Source organism: Diabrotica virgifera, chromosome 6, assembly GCF_917563875.1.
Source record: "Diabrotica virgifera virgifera chromosome 6, PGI_DIABVI_V3a".
Lineage (NCBI taxonomy): Eukaryota > Metazoa > Arthropoda > Insecta > Coleoptera > Chrysomelidae > Diabrotica > Diabrotica virgifera.
In genome coordinates this window covers 142,493,036-142,513,422 of record NC_065448.1, presented here as the reverse complement: position 1 = coordinate 142,513,422, position 20,387 = coordinate 142,493,036, and the positions used below count along the sequence as shown (strand labels likewise).

The 20,387-nt window shown below is 32.2% G+C and overlaps 1 protein-coding gene across 2 annotated transcripts; it reads left to right on the top strand.

The window, feature by feature from the left end:
- Nucleotides 1–9,223: 9,223 nt before the first annotated feature.
- LOC114345645 (uncharacterized) lies at nt 9,224–16,805 on the top strand. 2 transcript variants are annotated; one of them, XM_050653240.1, is made up of 2 exons: nt 9,224–10,384; nt 13,538–16,805. In XM_050653240.1, the coding sequence occupies exon 2, from the start codon at nt 14,155–14,157 to the stop codon at nt 16,729–16,731; it is 2,577 nt and encodes an 858-aa protein (XP_050509197.1). In that variant the 5' UTR covers nt 9,224–10,384; nt 13,538–14,154; the 3' UTR covers nt 16,732–16,805. The 2 variants fall into 2 exon arrangements, with proteins under 2 accessions (XP_050509197.1, XP_050509199.1); XM_050653242.1 differs by lacking the exon at nt 9,224–10,384 and adding an exon at nt 10,394–11,067.
- Nucleotides 16,806–20,387: the final 3,582 nt, after the last annotated feature.

Here is a 20,387-nt window from a genome sequence, read left to right as displayed (position 1 = left end):
TAAGGACATATCAACTTCCCTTGTGTTTCATAACGTTTTTGTGCATTATATTGTGTTTTGGTTTAGAATTTAGTTCGTTAAAAGTTAGTTTTGTATTTTGGTTTAGAATTTAGTTCGTTAGAATAAATATATCCTAATAAGTCATTTTGCAAGAAAAAGATCCATAGTAAGGAGACGTAACTCATGGCTGAAGAACCTTAGGACCTGGTTTGGATGTAATAACAATGAATTATTTAGAACCGCGGTTTTAGAAATAAATATCGCTCTGATGATTGCCAACTTTTGAAGCGGAGACAGCACCTAGAGAAGAAGATAAAAACACAGTTTATGGATAGTTTTGTGTCATTTTTTAATGTTTCCATATTTATAAATTTAATTAACAATATTGTTTACTTTTTAATTGTATTCCCCTTTATAAAAAATACCTATAAAAAATCAAATCTACTAAATTACTAATTAGTTTAATTCCACAAGCTTTTCACCTATGGCTAAGTATGATTCTGGCATCTGTCAGATTCGTCAATAATTACATGAAATAAGTCTCGACACACCCAATACAGTATATGACGTCATAATTAATGACGCACTGAAAAATGATCATGAGAACAAGAATAGCACAGGAATTGCACATTTTCTCCTTTTTTCACTTTTCTTTTTCTTCACTGACTTTTCAGTTCACGACCACGTTCACGACGTGCGTGGTTCACGACGCTTTACGTCATCAAGTTCAGACACTAGACTTTTCAGTGTTCGAGACAAGAATCTACAGGTCGAGCAAGTCTCGTAAATTTCACGATTGCGAGCCACGCTTCACGCAACCGTGTTTGCGTACTTGTGTTTCGAGTTGCGTGGTTGTGCGGAGTTATATTTACCAAATTTAAATATAATCGTTTTCAAAATTAAATCAATATGTCAATATGGCTACTGGGTGTAAAAGATAAATCTTATTTTAATGAGTTTTAGATAATTTTAGTTGTATTTCTTTGTAATTTTGTGTTGTACAAAGATTAATTTAACATTTTCTCTGGAAGTATTAATTTAGAAAGATAATATGCTTCATTGGTGTTGTGTTTTGAAGTGTTAAATGCAAAGTAATTGTGATAAAGTCAAGATAAAGTTCACTTTTAAACTGAACTAAATAAGGTATCTGAGAGACAACAATGGTTAAATGCAATACAATGTACAGGTTTTACTAGCGAAATGAAAATTTTCCTGTCCTGTCTGCTGTAATCATTTTATATCTGGTAAGTTACAATTACAACAGTAACGATTTTTGAAGATGTTAACATTTTAATCTTATAGGAAAACCAGCCGACTTAATCGATAATAACAATGTTGTTCTGAAGCTATTTTCTTGTGGCATTTTTACAATTTTAACTATTTAGAATGGGAAATAAGCCACAATATTATTAAAAAATGATTTTTAATAATATTTTAATAGTATTTTGTATTTTGACAACGGCACCCGATTTGGGCGTCGAAACGTTAATAAAAATCATTTTTTAATAATATTGTGGCTTATTTCCCATTCTAAATAGTTAAAATCGATAATAACAATCTCCAGATTGGGTTCCTTCAATAAATATGGTCTATAAACACAATGAAATAAGTTCCCCAAAATCTAAAATGGAGTGGTATCAAAGGAGAATTAAAGGGAAAAATATTCATATTGAAATTATTTATAAGGCACTGGACTGTCTTAAATTCTACAATAATACTAGGTGGGTAAATGATTTTAGACATTTTTCATTAAGAGTAGATTAAGTTTAAGTAGATTTTCATTCAGTAGATTTAAGACTTGTTTACAAGGGTAGAGTAATGATGCAAGTACTTGATAGAGTAGAGTAACTCTACCTGTAAAAATGCTCAGCACAGTAGAATAGCTGGTAGAGTGTATAGTTGGAGTTAAAGTAGAGTGACTAGCAACCTATGGCAAAGTAACTACTCTATGACCACCACTACTGCCAAAATGTCTACTCGGCTGCACACTCTACCCATGGAACACGCTCAATTATGGCAGAATAGAGTAGGTAGGAGAGTACATGGGGGCGCTGTCATTCTGGCTGGAATTGTGTTTTGTGTAAATAGTGAAAATGAAGTTCACCGAAGATGAAACTTTAAAACTTGTAGAGCTATAATATGGCGAATACCAGTGTTTATGGAATTTAGGTAGTGTAAACTACAGAAATAAAAGTTTGCAGCAAGCTGCGGAGGATGAAATCGTCGAAAGAATGGCAAAGGGGGCTTTGGAGTAAACGAGCTTAAGCAAAAAATTAAGAATTTAAGGTGCACTTATAATCAAGAGTGTTTAAAAATACAAAAATCGGTTTCACTATACTAGCATCAGTACTATACTTGTACTCTCCTCATGTGAATGGTATCAAGCCATTTTTGGTAGAGTACTACCACTACTCTACTCTCCTCAAAACTCTACCCATGTAAACAAGTCTTTAGAAACAGTGGAAAATGAGGTAGCTAGTAGAGTAGTAGTAGAGTAAAATATACTGGTTTAGCAAATTACAATGTTTTAAGGTAATACAGTAGCGATAAACAGGTAGCCAAAACGTGTTCCAAGATTGTCACTGTAATTTTGAATATTTTTTCGAGGCATTTGGCACACGTATTCGTAAAATAATAAAGAATGGCGGTACAGAGCCCAATTTGAAAAATATATTAATATGTGGAAATTACTCTGTAATTATACAATATTTAAAAAACGAGCCTGTACCGCCATTAAGAAGAACAAAAAAATACACTTTCTTCAAATAAACTTTTTTATCGGATGCCTAGATTTTGTGTAATTTTGGAACTACTAATGAAATAAAAAATTTTAGTAGTTCCAAAATAACACAAAATCGGATAAAAAAGTTGTATTTGAAGAAAGTGTATTTTTTTGTTCTTCTTAATGGCGGTACAAACTCGTTTTTTTATATTGTATTTAATTACAGAGTAATTTCCACATATTAATATATTTTTCAAATTGGGCTCTGTACCGCCATTCTTTATTATATTACGAATATGTGTGCCAAATATCTCGAAAAAATATTCAAAATTACAGCCGCAATCTTGGAACACATTTTCGCTACCTGTTGATCGATACTGTTTCCTCTTAAGATAGTTTTAATAGTTATTTATGATATAAGTATTAAAAGTACAATTTTAAGACGCGCATGTGAAAGTTAACTTGAAAAAATAATTTTATTATTGTTTTGACTTCCACATCAGATGTCATTGTCAAAATACAAAATATTCATTATTATTAGGTTTGTTCTAGCAAACAGTCAAACTAGTCAAAAACCATCAGCAAACAGTTGGTCAGTAAAAGAACATAATACAGTCACCAGTGCGATCCCCTCTACTCGCGCTGGTCCACTATTCGCTGATGGTTTCAAACTGATGCTAGAACAAACCTATTATTATGCATATCATTATCTGTAAATAATATTTCTTCTGATTGTTAATTGTAAAGGATAGAAAAATTACCATTTATTTTATTTTTTTTAGAATCAGCTGAGAGAAGTGGTCTACAAAAAACCAGGAAGGAAACGGAATATGTGGCTACGAAAGGCAAAAGAAAGGTTTACAAAGCAAATGTGACACATTTTTTTGAAATATTTAGGAATATCAGTAAATTGCATTAAAAAAATGTATGAAAAGATTTTGTTCAATAAAAATGTTTATATTTATCAAGGATGTATTATTTGGTATGGCCACATATCGTCAGTGATGTAATAATACATCCTATCTGTTTTTTCATGAGTTTTGTAAGAGAGACTAAAAACTTGTCTTAGGGTCACCTCCTGTTTTCATATATTTTTTGACTTGTTTTGTAGTAAATTAAACTATCTATGAACTACAAAACAAGTCAAAACTTACATATGAACACAGGAGGTGACCTTAAAACATGTTTTTCCATCTCTCATACAAAACTCATGAAAAAACAGATAGGAGGTATTGTCACATCAGCAAGGATGTACAGTGATGAGTGCCCTAATCACCGGCAAAATATGGGCAACATATTTAGTTGTGAGATAAAAAGAAATTAAACTAGTCGAGCAGGGAAATTTAGCGAAATTAACCTTTAAATTTACGTTATATTGATCCCACCTTTACACATATCGGAGGAGTATGTCAACTAAAACTGTCACTGTGACAGTGGTAGTTTCCAAACTCGTCTGATACGTCTGAAGGTGGTACACAATCAATACAATCTAAATGTATAAGTTAATATCGCTAAATTTCCCAGCTCGACTAGTTTCATGTCTTTTTATCTCACTACTTAATACATCTTTTGTGCTATTTTGCCGGTTATTGAGCGCTCATCACTGTATTTCTGGTATATCCAGGGAATGTCTACAAAATATATTTTGAATGTCCAGAGAACATTCGTGGACATTCATGGAATGTTCCAATAAGACATTCAGGTAATGTTTAAAATGCTGACACAGGATTTTCCTGGGATGTTCAGGGAACATGTTTTCGGGGATATTCCAGGAATTTTTCAATGTCTGTGTACCTTCTATGGACCTATATGGAATATTTTGGTGTTATTACCGCCGCACTCCACTTGCGATTTGTAATCAGGAAGATTGAACACATTGTTTCAAATACAAGTCAATCCATTTGTGACTAAATAATCATGGATTGACTTCTATTTGAAAGAATGTGTTCAATCTTCACAACTACAAATCGCAAGTGGAGTCCGGCGCTTAGGGCTACTTCCTCTTCGGTATTATGTATTATACTACAGAAATCAGGAACTTTCCTTCTAAATATATGTATGCATCTTGGCCATCAAACATATTCTTCCAAACATTTTTTTAAGGGGTTACATAGGTCTTGTGGGTAAAAAAAGTGACTTTTAAAAAAAATTATATCTCGAAAACTAAAATTTATTTTTATTTATAATTGGAACATGTAAAAGTATAGTACTTAAGGTAGTCTCAAAAAAAGTTTCAGCCAAAAATATTCATTTTTGTAGAGTTTAAGTTTTTTTGCGTTGGCAGCATAACTATAAGTCCAGTCTCATCTGAAATCAAAAAGTTTCTTGTAGTTTATACCTCTGGCTAGAATATGAACGAAGGAATTAAAAAAAAATGAAATTTGAAGATTTTACATAAGTTTAAACACATTTTTGACCCCAATTTTTCTCATTTTTAAAGTAGTTTTTTTTATAAAACAAAAATGACCTCATCTAATAAAAAATCCTTTGTTCATTCACTAGCCAGAGGTATAAACTACAAGAAACCTTGATTTCAGATGAGACTGGACTTGTTATGCTGCTCACCGCAAAAAAGGGCTGTTGTCGAAAAATTGCAGTCAACTCTACAAAAATGAATATTTTTGGCTGAAATTTTTTTGAGAGTACTATACTTTTACATGTTTCAATTATAAATAAAAATAATTTTTAGTTTCCAAGATATAATTTTTTTAAAAAGTCACTTTTTTTACCTGCAAGACAACAACTTAACAAATTGTTGATTTCAAATTGTAACAGTTGTTTTGCAAAGTATGCTGCCCTTTTGTATTTTCTGTGTTATCTTCATCATACAATTACTTCATCTAAAAACTTTCTGCGATATATTCGCAACAACAAAAACAAACAAAACAAAACAAAAAAAAATAAAACAAAAGTTTAACCACCTTCACACCACAGAATCAAGACTCGCATCTATTCCCTTACCTAATTATGTCATTTGTCATTTGAATTCAAATTGTCAAAGTCAAATGTCATTGAATTCAAATATAAACAGCTGTAAAGATTGTTTGATTTTTGATTTTAAAGTTTTTATTTAACTACTATTTTCTTATATTTAAGTTTCATTATATTTTCTAATATTTAATTTAATTTCCATTATATTTTGTTATATAATATAAGTATATCATACCTTAATATTTCCCTAAAAACAAAAGATGAACTTGAAATGGCTGCTGCCTGAAATGCCACTCTAGAATGTAAAGATACACAGAATAAAATAAACTGTCCTATTAATATAAGAAACCAAATTAAAGAGAAGAGGAGACTAAGAAAGATATGGCAAAACACAAGGCAGCATCAAGACAAAATAAACTACAATAATAGACCTAAAGACAGCTCAAAAATACAATACTACAGCACAAAAACTCCTAAATCGAAAATTATCTTATTTAACACCAACAGCAGATACCAATTATTCACTTTGAAAGGCCACCAAGAAATTAAAACAGCCCAGCTAACACATACCAGCATTAAGAAATCCAGATGGCTTGTGGTTGAGAACATATCAAGAAAGGCATTTTAAAAATATTTTGAAGAAGTTTTTCAACCTCTGCCCTCTGCTAGTGCTGAAGAAGATGAAACTATTGAAAGTCTAGCAACAATCCAACAGCCAAGTGAGCAAATTAAACCAGTAACAAAAAGAGATGTAAAAAATACTGTTCAATATTTATTAAAAACCAAAAAGCTCCAGGCTATGACCTTATAACAGGAACTATCTTAAAAGAGTTACCAGATAAAGGTGTAGGTATGAAAACACAACTTTTCAACACCGCACCAAGGCTCAAAATTGTACCAATTGTGCAACCAAATCAGCAATGGAAAATTGCTGATATAATGATGATCCATAAACCTGGTAAACCACCTCACTAACATACCTCTTATGTCTCTTACCAGTACTAGCTAAACTATTTGAGAAGCTATTAGCGACAAGACTTATGAAGATAATAACTGATAATAATCTTTTTCCGGATCATTAGTTTGGTTTCAGAGAGAAGCATTCAACAGTAGAACACGTTCATAGAGGAGTTGATACTACTAAATAAAGCTTTTGAAGAAAAAAATACTGTTCTGCACTTTTTTTAGACGTTAATCAGGCTGTTGATAAAGTCTGGCATGAAGGGTTGCTCTTCAAAATAAAAATAAATGTTTCTGATTCAATGTTTACTATACTGAAAACATATTTAGACGGAAGATACTACCATGTCAAGCATGAAGCAGATATATCAAAAATCTACCCTATACGATCTGGAGTCCCTCAAGGTAATGCTCTGGGTCCTATATTATATTTGATATTTACACAAGAAATACCAACAAACGAAAATGTAACGACTACAACATTCGCAGATGACACAGCTATGTTAGTCACAGATGAAAATCCCGCAACAGATACTGTATATCTTCAAAGTCATATTAGGGACATTGAAAAGTGGACAAAGAAATGGCACATAAAGATCAATGAATCAAAATCACAACATATCATATTTACAAAATGTCACAAAATATTGCCTAATATAGAAATAAATAACAAAACAATTCCACAAACTAAAAGAGTTAAATACCTTGGAATGCACCTAGACAAAACTTTGACATGGAGAACCCATATATGGAAAAAGCACCAACAGTTGAACTTAAAATTTCGTAAACAATGTTGGATCCTGGACAGAACATCGAAGTTGTCTATACTTAACAAACTGTTGGTAGACAATAAAATACTCAAACTGGTCTGGACCTATGGGATGCAGCTTTGGGGTACAGCAGCAAAATCCAACATATCCATAATGGAAAGATTACACTCTATAACAGACGCCCCATGGTTCGTGTCAAACAGACGTTTATTGTGAGCTATAAATACCAACGATCAGTGAAGTGATAGTTCAGTGCAGTGTTCGGTACATAAAACGCCTAGAAAGCCATCCAAATGCCCTGGCAATAAATTTGCTTGGTAATAGTCAACAAACTGCCTGGACCTGATCTATAAATACGTTTTCTATCTCATCGTAATTGTGTTTATATTTTAGATAAGATATGTATTGTTTGTAAATATGAAATCTATGTTCCTATGTAGCATATTATCGGAATGTCATGTTTGTTCCATACTAGGTCCAGTCATTGGACTGACCTCTCTAATGTCAATTTTTTTTTACTTCAAACCCCAAGGACCCTCATTGTTAGAATGTTTATAATTATAACTAATATATTGCTAAATAAACGTTTCAAAAAAATCTTCTGAGCAAGAAAATTTATCAAATGAAGACTTATTTTAGTATTTAGTAGTGTTTCTTTATAAAACGTTCTCTGGAAGATATTTTAACTGTACCAAATTTGTATGTTTTAGAATGTATATAAAGATGTTTTTTTATTTACCAATTTAGTGTATAACTAATATTCGAAATGTATTTTTTAAATCTAATTACAGGGTTCAAAGTGACATGGAACAGTCAGGGAATTTTCTAGAGGGTAAGGAAAAGTCAGGGAATTTATGGTATATTTGGGTATTTTTTAAAATTCGAAAAATCCTATAAAATCTGGATATGTAGGCAATTTATGTTGGGGTCATCACTAAAAAATTTCTTTATTGGTATGAACATACAGGTACTTGCCAAATGGTAAGTAGAAGCCCCCATGTTTTGAACATCTTGTATTTATTTTTTCACTTTACATAGGCAATATAGTAGTTTACTCTTGAAAAGAAGCAAATAGAGGTGGAACTCGCCCAATTAAGAAAGCAATATTTATTTTATAAATACCTAGTCTATGTTTTGTCCATTGTTATTCGCAATATTTTAAGTTTTCGATTTACTGTGATTTATCAGTTTTACAAGCACTCGTATAGATGCGTCTAATTTTATTACCAATTTTTAGGCACTATGGAGTTAAAATGCATCTTTTTCGCTTAGGAAATAGGTTAAACATTGTATTAGGGGTCCTTAAGAACCATAATATAAAAATCGAAAACTTTTGAGATACACCCTTTTGGCTTAGGACGGCAGTATAATACACTATGTTAATTATTATGAACATCAACTTTTAAAATAAATATTGAAAATGAATCAATAACGAGGTGAGGAAAAAGTCGGGGAATTTGAAATCTGCTATTCACTTGGAACCCTGAAGTATCATTCACAATGGATAAACTGTGTTTATGAAAAAAAGATTCTCTTATTCGAAGTGTATTTTTGAAGAAAATATTTCATTTTAATTAAAAGCTGACTGACAGTTTCAGGATTTTATTTTTTGTTTACCTTATAAAGATCCTCTCTTAGCTATCAAGGCATGGAATGAATATCTTCCTAACTGAATGTCACCACAAAATGCAAAATTTATGAAAATTAGTATGGTTTATGACTCGAATAATAAAATAGTATTTGATAAACTAAAAATTTATTGTGTTCAGCCAATAAAACACTAACATATACAAACAACTTATAGTTTGAAGTTATAACTCCAACACTTGCTTATGCTGATTAATGTGCTTTCACTTTGATCCTGATTTTGCCATTCCTAAGCTTCCTTGGTTTTGAGTCAATTAATGAAGGGTAGAACCTGCTTACTCAGTCCACTTTCCATTCATCTATTCGCCCTATTCTCTAAGGATCCAGACTTCCCAACTTACTTATTTTGTTATACAATACAGGATATTCTAGCCTGGGATTGTTGTATTATTTTTGATTGATGAGAAGAATCCAATAAAACTGTCTGGTCAGGTTCTTTGCCATTCTCGGGGTTTATGATTTGTTTACAAACTCCTAATTAGTTCATCTCGATTTTAATTCACAAAGGTCAGTTAAATTTAAACAGTAAAGAATGCAGTATAGGGCAACTTTAAATCCAAACAAATAAATCTTCCTGTGTTTATTATAATTTATAATATTTTAGTCTTCATCATTAATTTATCTTCATAAACTTCATATTTCATTTCATATTATTCAATTTTAATGATTTTAATTCTAGGTTATGAGTAGTTTGTTTACGTCCGTCGTTTACGTTCTTTACGTTTACATTTTGACAATTTGGATTTAATGACAAATGACATAATTAGGTTTGGGAATAGATGCGAGTCAGAATCAAGCAATCAAGTTACACAAATTTTCAAACACCTCACCTGACACAGCGTCTCAAGTACGATTGCGCGAATTGGTAAATGTAACTCCGCACGACCACGCAACTCGAAACACAAGTACGCAAACACGGTTGCGTGAAGCGTGGCTCGCAATCGTGAAATTTACGAGACTTGCTCGACCTGTAGATTCTTGTGTTTTTGAGACTCTAATCTAAGTCACATCTAATGTATATAAATTTTTGAAGAGTGATTCCATTTTGTCTCGACAAGTTTTTCATATTATACATTATAATATTGTTATGGCATTTATAATTCCCGATAAAGTGTTAGACGCATTAATTTGTACATTTTGCCATAAATATTTATCAGTGAAACCCATAACAGTTTATCCAAATAGATATGTAGAATGTGGACGATGTGTAATGAGGGATAAACATCAAAAACAAGGAGTAGGTGTTGAATCCCTATATGGAAAAATTGCTGAAAATTTTGTATTTAAATGTATTAACAGATTTGATGGTTGTCGAGAATTGTTAACATATTCTCAAGTTCTCGATCATGAAAAGGTATGACCTCATGTGTTATAACATTTTTTTCTTATAAAAAACAGCCTAATAGGGTAAAAAAATGTATACGTATATGGATCCCTTTGCTTATTTCTCATGTGGATTTTAGGGCAACAGTTTAATGAGAATCAGTTCGCTCACTCTCGATTTTGACAGGGGCTGTTTTCTTTTAAACATTTTATGTCCGTCAACTTAGGCCTGGATCCCTAGTACCAAAAAAGTTGATAAACCCATTAGTTCCAAGCTAAGAAAAAAAAATAAATTGTGTTTTTTTATTACATTTTATTGCTAAGAATACAGTACATACACACTTGATACTCCAACGTTTTGCAATCCGACACGCTCAGTAAGGTAGATGCACCTCCCGTCAAGGTCGCTGCTGTGTCTGCTTGTACTGAGACCTGTCGTGACATAAATTGAAGGTATTAGCTTCCATATTTCTTGTTTACCTGATATAATAAACATGTTTTAGTTAGCTGAAATGGATGTTTCATGTGCATATTGATCTGGGTAGCATTTTACTCATAAAATTTAAGAATATTGTAGGCTACTGCTAGCAAAACAATGCCAAATATATAATCACATTCAGTAATCCGGACATTTTTGGTAATCCGACACCCCTTTGATCCCATACCTGTCCGATTATCAAGGGAAAGCTGTATACTTAACAGTCATGTATCAAGGTAAAAAAAATAAAAGTTCTTACTTTTTTTCAAAACAAAATGTTGCGTGTACGCAACGTTGGGATTTCCCAGAACAATTTTTTTTTAATTTTTAATTACTGTGAAGTTGTTCAAAGTAGTTTGGATGTACTTAGATGGATTTTACACTTCACACACATATATAGTAGGAAAAATGAAAGAATATCCATGAACGATCACATCAATCACTTATTTTGTATTTGCTATCTGTTTCTATAACAAACGTTTGTTATTGATAGAAAAAGACAGCAAATATAAAATAAGTGATTGCTGTGATCGTTCATGGGTATTCTTTCATTTTTCCGACTGTATACAGTTGTACTTTTGCTTGTTTGCATCTTCTTCTTACTTTATTTTCTTCCTCTGTAATGAAATGAACTACATTATCAAGTATAATTTCATGACAACAAACTGTTTCTGGATAGTCGTCCACAATTGGGTCTTGTATGATTCTTGATGTGATCATTTCAAACCGATATACGCTCTCCTTGGATGTTATCTTGATCAGCAGTAGGTACTTCCATTTTCATTAGGGTAACTGCTATGTAAGACTTAAAATCTAATTATGACATTGACAATAATACTATCAACCACATTTATAAAATGGGCCACCACTATTTCTTGCCCTTTACCTTTATTTTATAAGTAGATATGCCATTATTGTGCAAATCAACACCACCCATATATGTTGATTATATCAAGCTATCACTTTTGGCTGGGGTTAGAAGGGCCACAAAATGTTTTTGGTCTATTACCGAGGGCCGCTATATTTGTTACCTAACATGTTCGAATTTTCAACTTTTTATTAATTTTGTTTAGGGGGGGCTATGGTATGGAATCAACAATTTTAAGCATATTTTTGTGAATTTTCTTCACAGAAAATTACTATTTTGACAATTTTTGAGTTTTTGATAAAATATATGATAAATTTCAGGTGGATCTGTCAAGTAGCTTTTCAGTTAGATTTTTAGTTGAATTGGTTTTTGTGCGGAAAGCAGTTTTGAGAAAAACTGGAACTTTTTTGTCTGTCAAATCGTAGTAAAGTGATGCATACCGGAAAATGTTTTTGAATCGCGGAATAATTTACAAATGAGAAGGGAACAACTGTTGAATGTTTCTCACTACGCTCAAGCTGCTGCAAAGCGAGTCGAAGGTGGGGATATTAAAAATGCAGTATTTCCGGTAATTTTACTCCGGTCAAACTGAAATTTTTAGACAGTAGTCTTGGAGTTATGTACTTTCAAAATTAATAGTTTTGTTGTAAAACGAAAACTAGAAACGTCTTATATTTCAATCAGAGAGTGTCATAATCACCCTACCCGGTTTCAAGCTCCTAAGGTATCATCAGAGAGCGTATAAACATGATACTATAAATAACATGTTATTTATAGTATCATGCGTATAAATGACTTTATCTGAATGAACTAAAACAAATACGATGCTAGTACCGATTCACAACAAAATAACACGAAAGCAGCATTGATCTTTTGCAGCATTGGAAATTAATCTATAATTTCTAGTTCAATGTAGAGTGTTAAGAGTGATAAGGAAAATTATATATCTTCAAAATCTTAGAAACGATTTTCAAATTCTGTCAGCAAATTACAAAGCTTTTCTTTAGATATAAATTTTAACCTTAATTTCTGGTACATTATTTAATGGTTTTAATGGGGGAAATTATTGAGCTAATCTTTATTTTTTATATGGTCAGTGAATAGTTTCTGTTTCATTTTAAAAGTTTCATTTTGCGTTCAAAACTTATAAATTTAGCAAATTTGTCGCATTTTTTCATATCTAAAAATATAGCAATTTCCTCCCCTAACTCACAGCACCTTTTAAGAACCTTTTCTATAGTTAATATGACTGTGGTATTTATAAGTCATCAGTATGTTTTGTCTCTAACTCTTCTAAATATGCTATGAATGCATGATGATTTAATCCTCTTAAACTAATAAAATTAACAATATTACAATGACGTTGTCTACTTGCAAAACATTTTTGAACAATAGGTACCTGCTGATGGATTATGAAATCATGTTCTGGAAATTGTTCATGAACGTAATCTTTAAGTTTTCTCAACATTACAATATTTGCTCCTCTTAAATTTGGTGCTCCGTCAGTTGTTGCACTTACTAGGTAGTTACGGGATAATTACGGGAAAATTTGAGAAAAAATCACCCGCTGCGAAAGTGTTAATAGCTGCATTATCTATATAATTATTAATATTAGCAATAATTAAAAAAAAATCTTTAAATGAAAATAATTCACTTTTTTTCCGAGGGCCGCACTTTGCCCGCCCCTGATCTAACTAATAATACACTTTGTTTAGTATCGTAAGAAAAATTGTAAGTACCACAATATTTTCCTCATATTTTTTTACATTTTCCATCGTACTACTACAAGTACGGTTTTTGCTGATTGTTCCAGTAGCGTAAAATCCTATTTCTTTTAGGAAACCTAATACCTGGTAAGATGGGAAGAAGTTATCAAAAAATAAGCGATGGTTGGATTTTCGCTAAATAATTGACAATCCAGCACAACGATTTCTCCTTGGCCCCTTTGTTTTCATAAGAACTTGCTTTTCCACCATATGGTAAAAGTTTAATAAATAACCATTTGAACTACATAGACACCATAGTTTGAATCTAAACCTAATTGGTTTTCCTTTTATGCACATCTATGTCTTCCAAAATATGGCAGCCTTCCCTCATATATTGATAGATTATGAGAAACTACGCATGTTTTCACTTGAATTATTATACAAAACAGCCAAAAATGTAAAATTTTAATTATTATCTAAATCCGTCAGTGCTAAGTTAGTGAGTTGACTCAGCAGCTCCTTCTTACTTCTTTTTTTTTATGTAATTATGTTTATTTACAATCTACATTTACTTAATCAATGCTTTTCTTGCGGATAAAAAGTTCTATGACGTCATATGTTTTTCAGAGCACTGGCAAACTGAAGAAAATCTAAAATTAATTAACATCTCCGGCTTTTCACTAGCTAACTTTTTCTGTAGGGTTGAAAAGAAGCAAGGTGGCGTTGCAATTTATGTAAAAGAAAATCTTATGTATTCTTCTCTTAATCTAAATGAATATAACGTAGAGCAAACTTCAGAGTTTTGTGCAATTTATATACCTTCAATGAGAACCAATGTTTTAACTGTATACAGATCAGGTAATGGTGACTGTGACTTGTTCTTGGTGAATTTTGAGAATGTTATAGCATTCTTACTTAACAAAGCAGACAAACTGATTATACTTGGGGATTTTAATATAAATTTTAAAATTAAATCTGACTCTTCTTATGATATTCAAAATCTGTTAATGTCTTTTGGTCTAGAAATAACGATAAACGATTATACTAGAATCACATCTCAATCCAGTAGTTGCATCGATAACATTATGACTAACTTTTCTGAAAATATCTACAGGGTGGGCGTATTTGAACCTTGTTTCTCTGACCATCGAGCACAATTTATATCTATTGATTCTGATCTTAAAGTTGTTGACACTAATCAATCACTTCAACGGTCTATTACTTCTTCTGGTTTGCAGAAGCTTAAATATGCACTAGCTAGTACAAAGATGGACTTTTTCTATGACACCAATAACGATCCCGATGTCTTGATGTTCTTTTTAACTGAAACTTATAATAACTTAATATTAAAGTTTTTTCCATTAAAAAAAGTACGACAAACTGCTAAAATAACACCCGTGCAATGGTTTAATGACGAATTAAGGTCTTACAGATCTAATCTTTCTCTCATTAAACACATGGCAGATGTCACTAAGGATCCCGATATTTTCAAACTATATAAACAACAAAAATATGAATATAATCGGCAGTTACAAAATGCTAAAAAGTCGGCTTACTCTGGTTTTATTACTAACTCCAATAATAAACCTAGAGACTGCTGGAAAATATTAAACTTCGAAAGAGGCAATACAAGATCCAGTTCGGTACAACCAGATCTATCTCCAGACGAAATAAATCAATTTTTTATTACAATCGCAGAGAATATAATTACATCCCTTCCCACTATTAATAACGATATCCTCTTCAGTTACAGAAACTATCCTTCCCCGAGTAAGTCCTTTTGTTTCCGACCCGTTGTGGAAGATGAGATCTCTCAAATAATTAAATCTCTTAATAATTCCAATTGTAAGGACGTTCACGAAATTAATAGCAAAATTTTAAAAGAAACTCACCAAATAGTTTTAACACCTTTCACTCATCTTATTAACTTAATTTTATCAACTGGAGTATTTCCAGAAGCACTAAAGTATTCAAAGGTACTACCTATCTATAAAAAAGGTGATTCCTCGAAAGCTGACAATTACAGACCCATAAGCATTGTTTCTACATTCGGGAAAGTGATTGAAAAGGTGATCAAACAACAATTATATTCTTATTTTGAGTCTAAAAGTTATTTTAGCAACTCGCAATATGGATTCAGAAGTGCTCGTTCTACTACAAACGCGGTATATAATATTGTGAGCGAGGTGATTGAGGGGCTTGAACGTGGCAATCGCATAGCAATTTCTCTCTGCGATTTGTCGAAGGCTTTTGACTGCGTTTCACATGACATTTTGCTCCACAAATTAAACTATTATGGAGTCAGAGGTATCCCTCTTAAGCTTATCTCTTCGTACCTATGTGGTAGACACCAGGCTGTAGTCTCTAAAGGTTATCTCTCCGATTTTCGACCCGTAAAACATGGAGTCCCACAAGGTTCGGTCTTGGGACCTCTTTTATTCATTATATATGTCAACGATTTGCCTCATTTCATATCTCCGTACAAATCAGTACAATTTGCGGATGATACGACATACATAATATCAGGTAATAAAAATGAGGATTTAAAAATGGCTTACGAGGAAGTCTCTGATAAATCTAGCACATGGTTTGCTGCGAACAAACTAAAACTCAATACTGAAAAAATGCAGGACTTGATTATATCTGCAAGTGGTTTACATGGCGATCCAGATGACAAAGACACTGCTAAACTATTAGGAATAACCATAGACAATCGATTGAACTGGTCGGCTCATATTTCACAAGTAAAGGCGAAGCTGTCTAGTTCATTGTTTCTTATTCGTCAACTAGCAAGGGTTGTCAACTTTGAGACATTGAAGGTGACATATTTTTCTTTATTTCACTCACACCTAAGCTATGGATTAATCTTATGGGGCAATTCAACAAATGCTCTTCAAATTTTCAGGATGCAAAAGAAAGCTATCCGGATTTTAGCAGGGGTTAGTAATCTGGAACATTGCCGACCTCTCTTCATCAAATTAAAAATTATGCCGCTACCCACTCTGTTGATATATCAAGTTCTGACTGAAATTCACAGAAAAAGGTCCCATTTAACAAAGCAGTCTGATGTTCACGTTCACAATACGCGATACTCTCACTATTTACGAACAAATCGCTCTAGATTGCGTCTTTCAGATAAAAATTGTCTTAATTATAACTACTACAATATTTTACCAAAAGATATTAAACAGCTAAGCTGTTACAGTTTCAAAAAAGTAATAAAAAGGTATCTGTTGAAACATTGCTTTTATTGCTCGGAAGAATATATGACTCATTGCAGAACATCTACTGAAATGCTTACCGTGACACAAAATATTTTTTGTTAATCTATATTCTTGTTTGTGATACATATTTATAAGTTGTGTTTTATATTTCTGTTTTATATACCTTGTGATTTTATATACCTTGTAATTTTTATATTCCTTATTTTGACTTTGTAATTTTGACTTGCTACAAACAATTTTTTTTTGTAAAGTAGTTAAATAAATCTATCTATCTATCTATCTATCTCTATCTACATCAATAAAAGAGTATTAAGTAAATTTGTTCCATTTTTTTGGGCATGAAGAAGAGATTTCCAATGATGTATCATCTTATTCTATTTATGTTTAAGTTTTAAAATAGGTCCTGAGGCCAGGTTCAATCTAGTCTCCTTGTGGCAGGGCCATTATGGAATAATTCCCTTACTAACTCATTGTCATGGTGAATGGTACGCTCGTTCTGTGATTCAGATGCTCGATGGATTTCTTCTCTGATGAAAGGTATATTTAAGTCTTCATGAAGTGTTTGATTAGTTACATACCATGGTGCATCCACTATTGATCTTAGAACTTTAGACTGAAATCTTTGGATGATATTGAGTGATGTTGACTTGCACAGCCGCAGAGGTGTAGTCCGTAGTACCAAATAGGTTTGAGTATTGTTTTGTATAGAAGAATTTTGTTTTGGAAGTTGAGTTTTGATCTGCGTCCAAGGAGCCAATACATTTGCCGAAATTTCAAGTCTAGTTGTCTTCTTTTCGTCTGTATATGTTTTTTCCAAGTAAGACGGTCGAGATGGAGGCCAAGGTATTTAGCATCTGTTACTGTTGGTATTCGTACATTTTCCATTCTTACAGGTGGGCATGTGTTGTGACGGTTTGTAAACGTTAATTGAGATGATTTTGTTTTATTTACTTTTGTTCGCCATTTTGTGTACCATACCTTCTTACTTCTACATACTTTATATCGTCTTCGTTGTATTTTATGTTCTGTTCTAACTGAAATGTAGCAACAAAAATGTTATTCCAAGTAGCGATACATTTAAAAAGAAAATACAATAAAAAATGTTGCGTTTACTCAATGTTGGGAACTCATGGGTTAATAGCAAGCTGAAAATTTGTTAATAGCTTAAAGTTGATATACAGGGTGAGTTTTTAGTGTGGGATCGGTTGATAATTCCATTATGGTATAGAACAGGGGTGGCCAAACTGTGGCTCGCGAGCCACATGTGGCTCTTAGAAGGATTATTTGTGGCTCTCTCTCAATAAATGTACCTGAATTACTTTTAATTTTTGTGTTTTAAAATGTCTTAAATTACTAACAATAAATATAAAAGACAGTGTAACATCAGGACTTCGACAAGGAGACCCCTTATCACTGTTTTTATTCAATTTGGCCTTAGAGTATGCAATAAGTAAAATATAATCTCAACTGACAAGAGGATTTGCACATCGAGGGAGGATCAAAATTATCGTTGGCCTTTGCTGATGTGCTGATGATATAGGTGCAGTCGCTCATTCTACAAGAGACGTAGGTACGTGAGAGAGGTGTTTTCACAACTCGAGGAAGAAACAGGCAGTCAGAGCCTTCGAATAAATGAAGGGAAGACGAAATACATGCTAGTTACATGAAGTAAAATAGTAGAACAAAAATCCAAGGCCAAGAGTTAGGCAGAATATAACTATTAATGACCACAACTTCGAAGTAGTAAAAAAGTTTAAATAGTTGGGGGCGTTAATTACAGATGACATATAAAAAGAGGTCTCAGCAAGGATGGCTGTGTGGAATAAAGCATTATACTTCCTATCATCATTATTAAGATCTAATCTGCTAAAAAGCAAATCTTTTACTATAAAACCAATTTTTTTCAAAAATAACCATTCCAAACCTATCAAACTTACAGATTATATAAACAATACACATGCATGTAAAGTAAATGGTAAAGCGGTAATGATTAATTTTATTTATGGTGCTAAATAGAGGGAGATTTTCACGATTTTTTTTACCAGATATAAAGGGGTCAACTTTTTTTTCCGCGTAAATCGTTTATTTTTGATGCTAATTAGAAAGTTTTATAACAAACAAAAATATAGCTTTTTTAAACACTTTAAAAAATGTTAATACATTTTTCCCGAAAATTGCCTAATTTTTCGGTGATTTCTCGTTGAAATATTCTATTTTCAATTAGACGAATAAGAACGTATTTTTCATGAGCTACAACTTTGCTTTTACTCGGTTTGTAGACTTGACTGATACACCGTTTTTGGTTTTTTAATAAGTTACACTTTTGCTAAGAATATTTTTTTCAATAAAATATTTTTACTTTTTGAGTTATTTGCGAAAAACCGTCTGAAAACGTAGTTTTTTTGTAGAAAAATAAACATTTTCAATCGCAAATAAATCGAAAAGTATTGACATATTAAAAACTCTATAGAACGAAAGTTCCTTACAATCAATCAATTGATCCATTTCCAAGCTTATTTTGAACGCATATCTTTTCACCCCCGAGAAGGGGTGACTGTCACCCCCAAGTAAGAGCAACCAACGGCACACATTCAACTTTGAAGTGGAGGGTAAGTAGAACGTAAATCCAAATTTTCAGGGAATTCGGACTTGTCCCTGAAAATTACACTTCAAAACGGTCATTTATTGGGCTATATATTCGTAACATCACATTAATTGGTACATTCATTAAATAATGTTATGGTTTATATATTTTGTTAGTTATTTATTGAATGCAAATATTTGTTATATTATTACACAATACTTATTTGTTAAGTTATTTCGCTGGTACCTATGATTAATGTGATTCCTAATACATTTCCAGTGAAAATAATAACTGTTTGATAAGTATTGGCGATTACAATTTTTTTTATATGTATGGTGGCTCCTAACTTCTGAGCCACCTTGGATAATTAGGGGTTGGTTACCCCCTACCATAAGGGTTGATGAAATAACTCGTATCACCGTAGATGCATTTATTTTATAAGTTAGAGTACTAACGGTAAATAGCTGGTGGTACGTTAGTTCTCAGTAGCTGTGATGTTTTCCCTTTGGGATCTCAAATATTAATGACTTACTCTTCGCAATGGAATTAGAAGATAATAATTAGTCTTCTCCTGTTTATTGTTTTGGTATATAATGAAAGTAACATTGTTTTGGTTAAAAGCGCTGAGTCGACTCGGTTATAAAAATAATGAATACTATTGTTATTGCAAACCGACCTTGGTCAAACCTAAACTGTTACACTGATGTGTGTTAATTTAGGTCGATCGTATTTACTATAAACAAACGTAGTTTGTTTTGCTAAAGACATTTAAAATTATTAAAAGGATTTGTTTTAATAAGAAGATTACTAAGAGATGCCGTGTATCCCAACACATCTTCCTTTCCTTCCGAAAATTTTCTGACTACGGAAAAGGAAGAAAATTTTTCTTTTATTAGTACCACCACCTGCTTACTGCGTTTTAATAAATACAATATATACATTTTTTATTTCCTATAAATAATAATTAAATACAAAAAAAAATAAAAATGTTCGTTATTGACATTGTTCCCGTTTCACCTGTCACTCACTGTGTTCTCGGATTGTAAGCATATAATCTATTCTTATGTATTTCCCTGATGTTATTGTTTTCCAATCTGATCTTACAATTAACATTATTTACCTCTGTTATTGTGAAGGGGCCTACATAAAGACTATCAAACTTACCATTCTCTTC

What these genes read in the sequence shown, in the direction of transcription:
- LOC114345645 (XM_050653240.1), top strand. Translation starts at nt 14,155, where the DNA reads ATGTATTCTTCTCTTAATCTAAATGAATATAACGTAGAGCAAACTTCA.